The 15283-nt window shown below is 36.5% G+C and overlaps 1 protein-coding gene across 3 annotated transcripts in view; it reads right to left on the minus strand.

The window, feature by feature from the left end:
* plpp4 (phospholipid phosphatase 4) overlaps positions 1 to 15283 on the minus strand; it is a 30300-nt gene that overhangs the window by 8023 nt on the left and 6994 nt on the right. For all 3 annotated transcript variants that reach the window (XR_013303768.1, XM_077612598.1, XM_077612599.1), the window contains exons 2-6: positions 8763 to 8871; positions 4946 to 5036; positions 3586 to 3649; positions 2474 to 2598; positions 542 to 712 (exon numbers count right to left, since the gene is read on the minus strand). Coding sequence is in view for 2 of the 3 variants with exons in the window: in XM_077612598.1 (XP_077468724.1) it covers positions 542 to 712; positions 2474 to 2598; positions 3586 to 3649; positions 4946 to 5036; positions 8763 to 8871 (560 nt within the window). In the remaining variant the exon portion in view is untranslated. The remainder of the gene's footprint in view (positions 1 to 541; positions 713 to 2473; positions 2599 to 3585; positions 3650 to 4945; positions 5037 to 8762; positions 8872 to 15283) is intronic.

Here is a 15283-nt window from a genome sequence, read left to right on the forward strand (position 1 = left end):
CCGCTTAATCAAATGCCCACTCACTTTCAGAGGATCAGTTTTATACTCAGAAGCAATTATCCTTGCCGCCCAGTGAAAAAAACTGCATGCTGTCACATATATATGACAAATCTGTTGGAAGGATTTCGGATTTTGCACACGCCATTTTAATTCCTGTTCTGCTATACATCAGCTTGACATAGCGGGGCATAAATTTAGTTTGTGTTGAACATGTTGATGTTGGTTCTGTTTATTTTAACTTTTATGTCTGGCAGAATCCAAAGCACAGTCTCTTTTGTTTAACCCCTTGTTTTGTAAATAAACAGTTCCACGTCATCCCATTTTCCATCAAACAAATGTATCTATTAAAATAAATAACCTTCTTAGGGGCTTAATTTAAACATGATTAATCCAAGAAGAGTTTTTCTTTTCATCTCATGAATACGGTTGTGGTGTGATTTTTATTTAATGGAACTAATAATGCACTGCTTTAAATCATGGATATTTGCAATCAGAACACTACCTAAAATTCCCATCCCATTTTTGGGGGTGTGAGACTGACCTTGCCAGTGGTGCTTGTAGTCACAGGTCCTGGATAAAGCAATCATCATGGCGCTGTAGAGGGGCAGCACCATGGCACAGAGGCGCCAGCTACGACCTCGACCCTGATCGGTAAAGCACTGCAGTTTTCCCGCCAGGTAGAAAGAAGTGAATCCAAGTCCAGAAAATGCAACTGATGAAGAGTAAACATGAACAGAGGCCAAGGTTCAAATACAATTGCTGTATTCAGTTTGTATCCATCCTTGTGCGATCGGTATTTTTGATACAAAATTTCAATTTGTACCAGGATAGATGATTTTACCTTGGGTGATAACAAGGTCAATTTAACATTGGCTGTCATTTGGATGGACAGCCTTTGCTGTCAATGCAGGGTGCAATACAAAGAATTAAGGTGGCGCCATCATACAAACAAAAGTCGTGAATTTTCCTTCAGTTCCCTAGGTGACTGTATGAGACATGGGATGGGGGTTGAGTTCGTCCTTCAAATTTGTAAGCTTCAAACTCATTATAAATGACATAACAGAGCCGTGTGAATGAGAATAGCAAAAGCTGGGTCAAGGATGTGTAGTTTAGCACTGAAGAAATATGGGCACACAGCATGATGTTGGATAAGAATGGCTTTAAGAAGCAGAACTGAAAAGCAAAAAAATATAAAGAATAGAAGAGAATAGTCCTTTATTCACCCATTCGATGGTGTAGTGGTTCATTCGTCTGACATTAGTGCGGGCAGCGCGAGATTGATTTGCAATCGGTTGTGGTGTAATTGTGAATGTGAATGGTTGTTTGCCTCTTTGATTGACTGGCGACCTGTCTAGGTAATTCATTTTAAGACACCCACCTGGAATAGGTTGAAAAAATAAATAAGAAACCATTTTTTATTAAATTTATGTGCAAAAATTTCAATTCATAATTGAATTACATTAAGGTTTACAAGGGATGTAATTTGCTCAAACAGACCGCCAAGAAATATAATTCCTTATAGTGTGTTAACAATGCATAGACTTTAATTCCCATGTCAGTCTTTATTTTAGACGCAATAGACATTACGCCTCCAGTAGAAGATGTACTTTTTACATTATGATAAATTGAAACTATTCAGGTCATTGAGGCTAAAATGGACCAATACCAATACTGGGTAGATGGAAGACATAATCTCTCCGTGCAAAACATTTGACTGCCTCCGGACCTTGGCAACCTGCAATTGATTACTTTCCATGGCAAGGTGAAGATTGTGAACAGTTTTGGCATAGCAACAATTTTTGCATTCGACTCACAAACAAAAGGTCCATTGTGGAAACTGTTAGTTATCTAAAGAGTTATTGCTATGCAGTCTTTTCTTAGAACACAACACCTTGAAACATACAGACCTCGTCGAAGGTTATAAAAGCAGCCAAAGATAGATGCGCACAAGCTCTTTTGTCTTTTACAGGTAATCTATACCAGCAGCAGGGCACCTAGAATCCTAAATTATTTATCACCCGATGAAACTACTTTTCTTTTCATGCACACATTTCGGTCAGACAGCTCTGGGGAATAATCGCCAAACAGAAAGACATAGGAAAATAGTTTGTCTTCAAAGTGGAAGCTTCACTTTCATCAACTCACAATTGTAGCGAACTCATCTCTGCCACTTATTGTATTTTTTTTCTCTCTGAAGAACTGTCATTTATTCATGTACCATACTGTGCACCCTCATACGGGTTGCCAAAGTCTGTCCAGGCCGACTTCGGGTGAAAGGCAGACTGCATCCGAGACTGGTCGCCAGTCAGCCGTAGGGCACACAGAAAGACAAACGACCATTCACACTCACAATAATATTACCACTAGCGGGAATCGCCCCCATGCCTGCCCACACCAAAGTCAGGCGAGTGAAGCACTGCACCATTGAGTGTGAGTGTGTCCACATATTGGAAGTGATGCAGCTGCTACTCACAAGAGGAATGGCTGCTGGGAAAACTCTTACGGCCCTCTAAGACGAGATGTGGCTCGCCAGTGCACTGCATCTTTGCATTCACTTGTCCATCTGGGAAGCACCGCTGGAAGTAATCAGGCCTCGGTCTGGGAGTCAAGTGCAATCATTAGAAGACTGTTTTTCCATGCAGATTTATGCCCCGTATTAACCCACCCACCCCAAAAAAATTGGAACTCTAAGTGTTAGTACATTTTCCCACACTAAGGCGATTATTCTGTGTTGGACCTCCACATTGGTGGTGTGTCTAAAACAACCCTTGCGCCCCAAAAAACTGCTGTATTTTGTATCACCACCTGGAGAGAATATTCTCATTACTAAAATTGCATTTTTCAGCTGAAGACGAAGCAAAGGTTTTTATTTTTAGATGGTTTGAAAGACTTCTCTAATGTTTTACCTATAAATTCATCCTTTTATTTGCTTTGAGATGTATTCTTAATTGAGTGGGGGAGCCCATCCAAGCTATTTTGGGACAAGAGGCAGCTGGTGCACTCTAGCCTTGTTGATACCCAATTGCAGATATAAAAGATATTTGTTTGATTAACTGGACAATTATATGCCATCTTGCTGGCCTGCTTTTTCTATAGTGCGTTAAAGGCTAAAGTATAGTACGCGAGGGATCATAACATTCCGAGCACTGTGATTATTTTTTTTACATCCCAGTTTTATTATTTCACTTTTTGTTTTTTTAATTTTCAATAAATGTTAAACTCCAAACAGATGAAAAGCCTTAAAAACAATTATTATGCATCTGGGGTGAATTTGGAAGAAGTTGTTTGCAACTAGCCCCAAATGAACATTACCCTGTTTTCAGTAATTCTGCAGGACTTTTTTTAGCTGGAATTTTTTTTCTTTACTTTTAAAAATGCTAAAATATATATTCCAATATCAGTTTTTTTTTATTATCACATTGTGAATAATATTTTTGGGTTGCCTTTTTAACGTATGACACAAACAATGCATACTAAACTGTGCTATAAATTGGGTTTGCAGTAACTCCATCTGATCTGTGCGCATTATGTACATAAATCAATTTTTAAATCCTGCTTTAAAACTGTTCATTTCAGTTTGCATACCTTCCAACAATCAACTTGATAGTGTTGGTGAAAACACCGTTCAGGGCAAGAGCCAGCGACACTGCTGCAGGAGGGAACAATGCAAATATACACTGAAATATACATCTTATATTGATATACATCATTATTTCAAATCAAACTTGTCCTTAAGAAACTGTAAAACATAGCACTCCTCCACTGAGGTCTAAAATTGATTTCACTCTCTAAGATAATGCTGCACAAAAAGGACATTTTTGACTATAATTCACACCTAACTATTAATCGCACCAGCCAAAGAATAGACAATGCAGAGGTAAAAAAATAATAATGATACAGTCATCTTGGAGTATAAATCACATTTTTGTGAGGGCAAACCAAGAACAAACATACATTAAAGTACCAAGAGTAAAATGGAGAACAAACCACTAAATAAGATCTGTTAACCTAACAGTTTTTTTCCTGATTACTATACTATAAATAAACAACACAACAGGATTTTGGTGGTCAGACAGAAAAAAAAACCAGTCCGTAATTGAGAATTAGTTGCAGGCCCAGGCAAACTACGATTTATAGTAAAAAAAATACAGTAGTAGTTTTATTTTTGAGGGGAAAGTCCACTGGCAAATGTAGCCCTTTAAACTGCAACCCCCCAACAAATTAAACTGATGGCATTGCTGCTTCATTTTAACTTTGATAATGATGACAAAGAGCCCCTGTTGGCTATTCATGAGTCAAGATATAATCCATAACTAATTAATATAAACTGAATTCAACCCACGTAGCCAGTAAAAAAATGAAAAATGTGTAAATGTTTCAGAACAACTTGCTAATTTAGACAAACTGCACAAATGAGGCATGATGTGTCTGATGGGTTGTTAAAGTGAACAACTCCCATTTTGGCTGTGACTCTCATGCCACATGCGTTGTGTCATATTGAGCCCAGTTTGCTAATTACCATTGGGATGTTAGTATGTGTGTTCTGGCAGTATCCATAAAATGACTGAGACAGTGTGGTGTGCTAGTCTTTTTTATAACTTCAACTTGGCATGAATAAAATCATTTTTATAGTACCATCTAACCTCTGGTCAATTACCCATGGAAAATTTTGTTACTGTGTTGTAAAGTAACCATAAAATCAAATGCAAAAAAACTGTTTAATTTGACTCGTCAAGTACATTCCAGATGTGTCAGTATTAGACTCAAATCTACTTACAAAAAATGCAATGGGCTATATTTTTGGTTGGCACGCAACAAAACTGAGCCTGCTCAAACATCACTAACAGTCTTAAAGTATACAATCATTGCATACAACTTTAACATAAAGGGGACAAAGCTTTTAGTTAGATGATCAAATTTGCTCAAAATAATCAACTCCACTTACCTAAGCATGCTTCTTTAATTTCCGTCTTGTCTGTCCTCTGAATTATCTTCACCACAAATATCACCGCCAGTGGAGTCAGGAAAGAGATGGCCTGAAATAAATCAAGATGAACGGTGCACTGTTATTACATTGGCATTAGTCACGTTGCTTGTTAAGATGAACAATATGAAATTACATCTGCCTCAGGGTATAATCTCCATCTATACTATATTCAATATTTAATTTTCAACCTGACACCTTAAGCAGGAAAAGTAATTCCTTTCATTGCACAGACCATTATTTTGACATTCAATTTTTTTCTTTATTCTCTAGCTTGAAAACGGTTGCATCATTATAACAAAAAAAAGCATACGAGCCAGTATTGTATTATCATTTGTCATTGTTATTTTGTTTTCTTATGCATCCTTTCTATTCGGCAGTATGGTGCCGAGTGGTTACCACGTCCGCCTCACAGTTCCAAGATCAAGGGTTTAATTAATTTTGTCCCCTCCCACATCCTAACAATCATAATTGGTAGGGTGATTGAAGATTGTGTGTGTGTGTGTGTGTGTGAATGTTTGTTTGTCTCATTGTGCCCCCGCCTATTGCCCAGTCACCTGGAAACTGCTCCAGCACCCCCTCAACGACATGGAGATGAATGAATGAATGCATGTGACATGCTAAAGTGTTTAAGTTATTAATGATTCCATGTTGAGAATGTACAACGAGTTTGGATTGGATGTGTTTATTGGTGTTCGATTGTGGATACCTTGATCCACATGGCAAGTGGTGGCATGTTAAATAGTATCAGTATTCGATTATTGATGCCTTAGCAGATAGCTTGGCAAATACATCAATCGACAACAGACAGATAAAAAGGAGGTACGGAAACACGTTCGTTTAAGTGTTTGGATCGTTTGGATGGTTTCATGTCACTCTTCCTTTTAGAAAGCTTGTTTTTTCATTCGTGTTTTTACAGGAATAAACTCCTCTGTGTGGTTGTCTTTTCAAGAACAAGCACCAAAAATATATGTACAGCTTAATTTGAATAAATTTGCCCTGAATCTTAACTGCTTTCAAACAGAGGCGAGTAGAAACAAGGAGACTATTACATAGTCACTTTGAACCTAGTTTTACCTCTGGAGGTCTAAAAGACCCAAAACAGCAAGTTGGCCATTTGTTGTGGACTCCTTGAAAACATCATCCAAATTATATTTACAGAACTCAATCCCTTTAGGACGATTTCTTTTCTTTTTTTAAATTGCTTTGTACATGTTTTTTTTAAATTCCATTTATCTTTTGTGGGGTCTGGCAGAAGTAGTAGTCGAGGATGGACATTTGCTTGTATCCATGGACTTGTTCTTTCTCAGGATTATAGAGGAGAGTATAAATATAGATAGGGTTTTAAATTGAGGGTGTCACCTTAAGGTCCAGGTCCTTCTTCACCTTGACAGGATGATTCAGAGTCCAGATCACTGTAGATGCATCACCGTAGACACAACAATGGTCTACCTTTCTCTTGGCATTCTTTTGTAACTTTCAAATCACTCCATTTTTCTTGGGCAGCAAAGTGTTGGAAAATGGGCCTTAATAACTTGGCTTCTGCTCATGATAACCATGTGACTGTCTTTAAACATATGTTTCTTAAAGCAACAGATTTTGAGTTATTGTGGGTCTGTTTAAGAAGAGATTTCAGAAGGACATCTACAAAAAAATACTCACTTTTATCTGGACCGCTACTAAAACTTAAGGGGCTGTTATCATTCTGCTGCTTCTGTGCAAGGACAACCAAAGAGATGATTTATAGTGTGATGGAGGGGTTGTAAATAAACCAGATGGGTCTCAATTGATGTTGTCAAGGAACTACATTTAACTCCACTGCATCCGAGCACTAGTGTAGTGTACTTAACTGTATTGTACAGTACTAAATTGTTCGGTACAGTATAATGGTATCACTGAAGGTCTACATATTATACAATGTGCATAAAAATGAAAAGAGTTACTAAGTGGATTAACCCTTTTAGAGACAGTGGCCACTATTTTAGACAGGTATTCAAAAGTAAGACCTTTATCCCTTTATAAAGCAAGTGACATTTTTTTCTTGTCGTCCAAGACGTCTTATTTTGCTCTTTCAGAGTTAAAAACACATCATTGGTGCAGGATGAAAATAAAAACTAAATACAAACCTTGAAATTTCAAGTTTATCTCCTCGTATGCGTGCATTCTAGTTAAAAACATTTTCACTGCCCTCTGTGGCTCCCAAAAGTGCCGTCTCTTCCTAATCAATTGTTTCTCACCTCAATTTATGTGACAAAAAGCACTTTGCATGTTTCCATAGTTTATATGTTCTGAGCTGTGCCCAATCTGCCAGAACTAAGGCTGTTAATTGGATATCCCGCGGAAAACAAGCAAACAAACAGGCTGTTGTTGCACATGAAATACATCATCCTGCCTTACCATCTTTTCAACATTTGTCGGTGACTTGAAATTATGATTTTAAGAACTTCTCCCATGATTACAATTACACGTCTGTTCTTACCGCACTTGGTTTAGTTATAATTAATGCATATTTTTTGTGAAACTATTTTTTTAACTTCAGTGTTACATTGTAACATTGTGCTTTTTTTTTACTTGCGTTTATTATTTATAGTGAGCCTTCTCATCTCCCGTTTGAGCATTATGTGCAAACCTGAATTGCAATCAGTATTGTTTCTAGCCTGGAATGTTTTTTTTGTTTTGTTTTCTTTTCTTCAGGCACTATATATACGTACATAGAAAAGACAAACACACAGTAAAATATTTTCAGCCAAGTGTTGCTTGAAGTATACAATTGCTTCATGAAATTACGCAACAACAAAAACAATTATTAAAAGAAATAAAATAAAATAAAAAAACAGCATTAAGTTTTAATGCATTATTTTAAAATGCATCAACATTGGTGCTTTTGACCAAAGGCTGCATAATACCTGCTGGTTCCCTGTATTCAAGCTGTTCTTCTCTTAAACCAATCTACTGCTACTTTTCTTCCCACTTGCCCTGCAGGTTTCTATCAAGCCAGTTCTATTACCAGTCCCTCTTATCGCCACATGTTCACTGTTCCAGACTATAGTTCTGTATAGCATATTTGTCGTTTAAGATTGGCCCTGGCTTTTAGATGGCAATACATGGCAGAGGGGCTATTTGAAAAACATTCCATTTATTCATTCATTCTGGCCTGGGATCGAATCCTCGATCCCAGAACTGTGAGGCCGACGCGCTAACCACTCTTCCTCTAAACCGCCACATTCCATTTATTGAAGCTATAATCCCAATTGCTACATTTTGAAATTTCAAGGGGGCTTGAGTCAAAGTAAATTGGTGTCTTCCATGGAAACATGTTTCCTATTAATATGTATGAATAGGACAAGTGTTATGGGAAAGTAAATAAGGCTCTTGTCAAATATTTTCCATTACAAGCATACGTAGCACTTCAGTATATAATGGGGAAAAAAGATAGTGTCTCCAACTCTCTGTGGAAAAGGATTTTCTCATATTTAGTGTATTGTATTATAGTTGTCAGCTGACACATTATTGAGTTCAGGCCTCACAATAATCTTTCTAGACATCTTCCCATTTTAACACCACCAATATTAATCAGTTCAAGCCAGCCTTATCATAAATACTAAGAGATGAGAATTCATAGCATTCATCATCCCAAATGAAGGGGTTTACCACTGCACAAATTAGTGAGAATTAAAAAAAAGAAAGTCTTTCAGATAGAGAGAAATAATGATCAGTTATATGGCTGCTAGCAATTCAACATTAAAAGGGAATTTATAATTACACAGCCGGTACTTACGAACATGACCCTTTTGGGAATGTGATCAGACTCAACTAGCGGATTCTTGTAGAGCCAAAGTTCTTCAGGCTGGATGACTCTTTCGAAGGGCTCCAAAAATTCCGTAAACCTGCAACAAAGATGACACATAAAGATTTTAAAGAGTTAAAGATAAAGAGGTTAAAAATAATGAATGCCCCTTTTACTTTTAGGGGTTGTAATGCGTGTTACAAGGTGATTAAAGAGAGGTCTTGAACAACAAGAAAAAACACAGAGGCTTCACTACAGATCACCGTCACTACAGCACCCTGCTGTCTCGTGCTCTCACAAGGGGGACAAATGAGCAAGACACTCCTGAGCCACCCATCGATGTGTCAAAGTCGACCTTACTCACTGTCATCTCTGCAAAGGTTTGCTGTCATCTCATTTCAAGTCAGTAGTTTATTACACTCTTCTACATGTGATGCGTGAGATACATAAGGTGTGGTTTTAAAATATTTAATGCACTTAAACCAGAGCAACTGATGATAAAAAGATCAATGTGATAGCAAATATCCCAGGCAAGAAAATTTGTCACCTGTAAAAAGATTTTAAATTGAAGATGTTGGAAAAAAAGGTAGCTTTTTTTTTTCTCAAAACCAATAAGATCCCACATACATCATGGCAGGTAATAATTATTACTTTTTGGACTGCTACTAATAATACGGATAACTTTTAGTACATTTATGCATGTTTTTTTTTTGTTATTTAGTGATATTATTCATAACTGATAGTGCACTTCCTAATGTAAAAATGTTTTTTTAGTAATACAGCACATTAAAAGTGTTGCCAAACTTGCTGTTACAGATGAAAAACAACTTAACAGTTTAGCTACTAATGTTAAATTTGGTCATAGTGTAGCCTTTAAAAAACTAATTTAATAATGTATAAATGATCAAGATGAAATGCATCACAGAGACAATGTCTGGCTTGGAATCTCATGTGAAAATACCGAATAAGAGGCATCAAAAAGTGCACAACATGGTCGTGTAATAACTCCCTAAGTAAAGTCAAGTAATTATGTTGGCCCGTCACTCCATTAGTGACACACAGCACGCTTCATTAATTACTCCATTTCCAAGATTGTGCTTTCAACAGCAGCTTTGTTCAGACATTAGTGAGTGGGAACGTTATCAAAGTGCAAAAGTTAAAAACACAGATACAAAGTAGCCCACACACCATTTAGATTATGAAATAGTGACTTGGGTCTACCTGTCATTCTTTTAAGGCTTATCTCAAATTCAGTAGGTGGTGCTTCAGTGAGTTTGTGAACAACTCCCTCATGAGAAAGAAAAGAGATTTAAAAAAAAAACTTTACCAGCATAATGCTCGAACACAGGAAATTATTAGAGAGCCCAATGAAAATATAGGTTGTTCAAACGTAGTTCAAAAGGACTGAGAAAAATAATTGGTAAAAATATTGACCATATACTCTCACATTAACAGCTGTCTGTTAATTCCATTTATACTCCTTTAGTGATGGTATCAGCTTTAAAATTAAGAATTTGAAGAAGTCAAGGTGATTAAATTTGTTCCCCCACAGGACATTTTGTATGGGGTTATTTGTATATGACAATCACTTAATAATATTTTGAATGATGGATTGATATTGCCATGGCTTGGGTTTGCATGGATTAATATGAGACAGGCTCATTAATCTTCATTGATTGAAAACAACATGATGCTAATGGCATCATAACTAATTGACTCAAACATTTTATCTGCAATTTGGAGAAAGGCGTATTCCATCAGATCAATTTGTGAAAACTTGACTTGACACTAACTAGAATTACCTTGTATTGTAATATTTCCATTGATGTTAATTAAATTCCATCCTGTTCAGGTTATATCAGCAACCAAGCTCGCCCACCCTTCTTTCTGCGAATTTGTACCCAATTATCCCTGATGAAACCAAACCAGTCTAAGAGGAGTTCCCTTGGCTAGAGATTCAATTTTAGATCAAGCCTCATTTTCCCTTCTTAACAAGAAAAGTTAAAATAAAGACTTGAATACAATCTACACCTTCTTGCATAGGAGAAAATGACTCCCCCATTGTTGTATTTTGCAAGCTTTCTTGAAAGCAGACGGGTGTGAAAAACTCACAGCCAACACATTCATTTTCCCACAAGACGGTCAAGCGTGGACATTAGTGAATACAATAATGACGCTTATTTTTTATAGTGACACATAGATAGACATGATAGACTGCAAGCCTGACCTGCTGTGAAATAATTGGAACTACCCAGCGATAACAAGATAGTGTACAGTGATACACTTCATCCTTACATAGTTGAGAGACGGGACCCCAAGATGGCTACAAAGACCAACAGGCCTTAACTCATCTCTAGATGCTGGCTACCTTGGGCGCACTTTGTCCTTGTGTATCAGCATTTGTTTGTTTTGTATACAGAGGAAAGCCTAATGACTTCTCCAAGCTCCATAACGTCATAAATCATGCCGTTAAAAGTTTTCATGTAAAAGTGAAGTTGTTTGAAAAGCTTAAATGCAAGTTTTGTTTTCTTAAAACACCTTTCCTTCACAAAACTAGTGTATTGTGTTGTTTCTTTGTCATATTACAGCCTTTGTTGAACCTATTCTAGAACCAAGAATGATGATCGAAACCATGACGGATAAGAATGGAACACTGTAACATGACTTCAATTACGTGCAAAGATTAGGAGTATTGCAATTCTTGTGATACCAGGACTGATTATTCAGGTTTTATTTGTAAACCCACCACCTATTGTGGTTAATCAGCAAACCAGTAGCATACCTGTCAACCTCTGCCGATAACTGCCCTTATAAATGATTATGATTCCCCTTACAAACCCCCCAAAAACCTTACAAACACCGTACGAGTCGTACGGTGTTTGTAAGGTTTTTTGGGGGTTTGTAAGGGGAATCATAATCATTTATAAGGGTAGTTATCGGCAGAGGTTGACAGGTATGCAGTAGACGCGAGATGATCACTCGACATTTGCACTCTCAAAACATTACAAAAGAGCAAATTGCTATGTATGAAAATTACTGGCACTTGTTTTATCATTTTAGTGTGGGCAACTGTCCTTGTGGACTGCTGTGGTAATGGCCATAACCCTGTTTGACCATCGTTATAAATCATTAAAGTAGTTGGTTGTTGCCATGGTAATGAGAGAAATGCAACATCCTTATTACAAGACAGTGAATCCAAATAATTTTAAAACTGGACCTGATAAAGGATAGTTATGCCAGCATGATATCACATACTGTATATCTCAATTAATTTCAACCAATTTCCAAAGCAGGGTAATTCAGTTGCTCTGACCTTTTCACACCCAGAAATCTCTCTACATTTCCTGTTCATCTTCATTACAGCCCTGCAAATAGGTCATTTTATCTTGGTTAGCCAATTTTCAAATCTGCTCGATAGTCCACAATAGAGCAGGATGATTTCTCAAGATTTCTATCCCCTCCCGCGGGCCGATACAAATTTGTTCAATTTACCGGAACTCATTATCAGGAATACATTTTCAAAGGTTGACAATGCACAGCGGACACGCGTCGATCTGAAATCAGCGTGTCTACGCGGGGTGCAATCAAATGTCTCGAGCTCTTATTAAAAATCTGTCAGCTAGTTTAATCAACAAGCGCGATGAGGATAAGGCATTACACAATGGGCCAAAAGTCACCTTGAGAAGTTGTCAGATTAAATGTATTACAACAGTCTTACCATTTGTGGGTTCAATCATTGTTACACTCTGCTGACATATTCCCAATTATGTGGATACACGACACATTTGATTACACCTCATGATGGAAAATCAGTTTTAGGGAAATTGACTGAGCTGACCATCTGTTTCATCAGGGTAGGAAAGGGCTTTTCTCATAGGCAAATATTTCTCAATGTCCATCACTATGTATAGATATGAACTAATGCATCATAATGCAGGGCACTGTTGAAAACTGCTTAAACAGATATAGAAGACAATGATATAAATTATGTGCATCAACTTCATGTTTTTCATTAAAATTTAATTTCTGCCATCCAGATATTGGAGAAAATCTATTAGATAATTTTATAAACAATGTTCACATTTACTGTTTTTTTTTCACCCCCATTGTTTTTTTCAATTAATTCCACAAATTAAAAAACAAAATGTTACCATTTGCCATTACAGATAAATAAAAAAGCAGAACAATAAATAAGAAAAGTTAATTATGAAATAAAAGTATTTCCCTTTTTAGTTAAAACAAATAACATTTTAAAAAGAAATATAATAATATTAACTGAGTCTTTAACGTTACCAAGACAAACTAAAAAAAATAAGGCTAAGTGATATGCACAGTAGATGAAGTTAATATCATTTATTGTCCATATACATATATAGCTGCAAATGATCCCATTGTGAGTTATATTTATAATTGTTTTGTTATATCACAGCTGGTGTTACATGTTGTGTGACCATCTGTTTTGCCAATGATGGAACATTCTGTGGCTGATCTTTACAGCATTTGTGAAAATAATAACAAGTTTATGCAATGCAATGTTAAGGAAAAAGAGAACTTGGAAGGTAATATTTTTCTTTAATCATTTATGTCCAAGACTGTCAAATTTTTGGAATTCATTGGTTTCTCACCCATGACCGACATATGAAAGCAATATTTGGAATTATTCAAAATTTGGTCTAAAACGCTCCTTTGCATAGGAAAATGCAGTCAAATCTACTATGTATGAAGGATTAGGAGTAATAAAGGCATTACAAAGAGGATATGGACTTCCAGGTTCTATTTATAGGGGGAGTTGTGAGACAAGTGTGTATGTAATTGGATGGAGCCTCTTTCATCAACTCCAGATCTCACTTTGCACAGATAAGAGCAATGGGATGGATAAGAGACAAAGACAGGAATGACAGTGATATAATGAGGGTTGGGGGTATGTACTTTGTGAGCATCTATATGTGTGTGTATTTTGCACAGGAGGAGAGAGAGAGAATTAGAATGACATTTCTGATTTTGATAGGAGAAAGATGCTTCTTCCTTGACAGAAAATGGGTGACCTACCAAATCTCTAGGTTGTGCAAGTCTAGGCAAATGGACAATGTACATTTGTAGCAAAAAATACACAACTGCATTCATGTTTACTTCCACTCACATTCACCTAATAAAAGGTAGAGGCTACATTGGAAAACGGCTCATTCAAAGAGCTAGCTGATTGTGTTGCTCAAGGACTTATTACTGGAGGATGCGGAAAAAAGCAGTCATAAAGATGCAAAGAACATAGTGTCTTTGTAGTATGGATAAGATTCATCATAATTATCACCAGGTTTCAAAGTTACCTTTTTATTTTACACCACCATGAATACTAAACAAAACTCCAATTTTACTGAGGTTGCCCTGCGATTGGTTGGCTACCAATTGGCGATAAGTGGTTCAGAAAAAGAATGAATGAAACTTTACTGAAGTAACAGAATATCCTGTTTCTCTTGAGTGATCCCAATATAAAGTGAAGTCAGATAAAATCAGACCAACGGTGTAAATGCACTTTAAATTATTTGATTCTTCTCTTAAAAGCTCCCATAATGACAAAGACTGAATAATTTAGAATGTGAACACCATGGAGAGCTCTATAAATAATGCAAGAACATTATTAAATGTACTCAACAAGCATAGTCTTATCTAGTGAGAACCAGAGCTGTATCAAGAAATAACTTTTGATTGACGCAATTATCGTAGTTTAATTTAACAATGATTTGGAAATGTACTGGTGTTTATAGCTGTGCTATTTCAAACTGTAATTCTTGCCCACGATCCACAATATGTTGCATTCCTTCTTGTTTACAATCTTCAGGCAGAGCCAATTAAAATGGTTATGCAACATTGCCATAAATTCAAGTGGTGTTAAGGCTCATCGCTTTATCACAGAAAAATCAATACATGATCGCAGCTGGGGGTCACATCTGTCGCATGATTGTTTTCTTCTGTAAATTTATGTTTGCAGATAACTCGTACATTGTCCCCACAAAACCAATGAGCCCTCAAGATTGGACGGCATCCAATTTAGGTTCTTGGATGCCAGCTGCCAGAATAATAAATCCTAAAATATGTTGCATCATGAAATAAGAGCAACATAAAAAATAATATAACGACAGTAATATATTAAATTCGAATTATTACATTCAAATTTAGTTCAAGATGTATTGATCGTTAAAGGACGGTATGCACAAAGCTTGTCTTTTTGGTTGTTTTTTTGTCAGGTTTTGGTCTGACAACAATAAAATCTCATCTATATTGAATTTACATGAAAAATAAAGTATATCTGACAGGTTTTAAGTCATCTTTCTAATCTTAGCTCTAAAAGGCAATACATTCAGTAACTTTAGTAACCCTTATTGTTGGCTTTAGCCATCATTCACCAAGCACTAAACTATAAAACATGAAATCCATGAGCTAACCTAACTAAGAACATCCTCAATTTTATCTGTCACATTTCTTTTCTCCGTGCATTTATTGTCCTTAATTAGACT

This window comes from Stigmatopora argus, chromosome 11 (genome assembly GCF_051989625.1).
Source record: "Stigmatopora argus isolate UIUO_Sarg chromosome 11, RoL_Sarg_1.0, whole genome shotgun sequence".
Classification (NCBI taxonomy): Eukaryota; Metazoa; Chordata; class Actinopteri; order Syngnathiformes; family Syngnathidae; genus Stigmatopora; species Stigmatopora argus.